This window comes from Hibiscus syriacus, unplaced genomic scaffold (genome assembly GCF_006381635.1).
Source record: "Hibiscus syriacus cultivar Baekdansim isolate YM2019G1 unplaced genomic scaffold, ASM638163v2 tig00112495_pilon, whole genome shotgun sequence".
NCBI lineage: Eukaryota > Viridiplantae > Streptophyta > Magnoliopsida > Malvales > Malvaceae > Hibiscus > Hibiscus syriacus.
The window spans coordinates 514,024-515,106 of record NW_024063345.1 but is presented as its reverse complement, the minus strand read 5'-3'; the positions used below and the strand labels follow the sequence as shown (position 1 = coordinate 515,106).

Genomic DNA, 1,083 nt, shown 5'->3' with positions numbered 1-1,083 from the left:
AATTGAAACTATGGCTTGTCGTCTACTGAACCACCACAACACAAGTCACAACTCCAATAGGTCAATGGACCCAACAATATCTACATCTACCCCACCATCATGCCTTTAATCCCGCCGAGACTAAACTTTCCTAAAATCTCTCTCTCTCACACACATATATATAGAGAGAGACCTTGACTCACTCCAGACACTGAAACTACTTTGTTTTACGATCGGTTGGTTTTTTTTACTTGAGTGTTTGTTTTCAGTTAAAGCAATGGCACACGATGATTCCTGCAGAAAGCCTGGAGCTGTTCCTTTTAAGTGGGAGATCCGACCCGGTGTTCCCAAGGTCCAACAACACCAACAGAAACAGAGGCAGCCGCCGCCGCAGTTGTCACCACCGGCGTCGCCTTTTATAAACCAACGTTCATTGCGAAGTCCTCCACCCGGACCTCCTCGGCGAAAGCTTAAACCCCCACCAGCTGCATCCTCCTACATTCTATCTCCGGAGCCCCGAACTCACTCTTTTAGGTCCACACCACGTGGCCGATCCGAGAGTTTCCGGTTCAACCAACCTACCCGACTCCGACCCGAATGTGTTTCACCCGGGTGTTTCCCAGCTCCACTGCTTAGGCGAATAGGAAGCAAGAAGAGGACCCAAAAACTCAAACCCGAACTCGATTATGTTTCAGAGGTCGAGATACGATCACGATGGTCAACGTCGAGCCGAAGGTCACTTTCTCCATTCTACAGCTCTCCGGCTTCGTCCTTTTCATCTATTAGGTCATCGCCTCGACTCGCAGCCGATGTCGAATGGGCCGGGTTTGGATTTTTTTAGAAAAAAAAAGAGTTGTATAGTTGTTTGGGGGAGAATATGCCTTTTTATATAAAAGGTTAGTAGTGTTGTTAAATCGGCTATTTGACAGCCGAAGTTGTATGTCACATGCCCAAATGTTGTGATGTCGAGGAGAAATGGAAATTAATCCCAAGTTTTTATCATAATTTCAAGAGTGAAACTTTTTTTCTTTATCTACATCATATAATTCATGGATTTATACAGGAAATATATTACTTTTATTATTTAATATATAAATTTGAAAA

General features: G+C 44.0%; 1 protein-coding gene across 1 annotated transcript; it reads left to right on the top strand.

Annotated features, from left to right (window-relative positions):
- The first annotated feature begins 256 nt into the window (after positions 1 to 256).
- On the top strand, positions 257 to 820 carry LOC120180374. The gene has a single exon (XM_039185708.1). The coding sequence runs from the start codon at positions 257 to 259 to the stop codon at positions 818 to 820; it is 564 nt and encodes a 187-aa protein (XP_039041639.1).
- Positions 821 to 1,083: the final 263 nt, after the last annotated feature.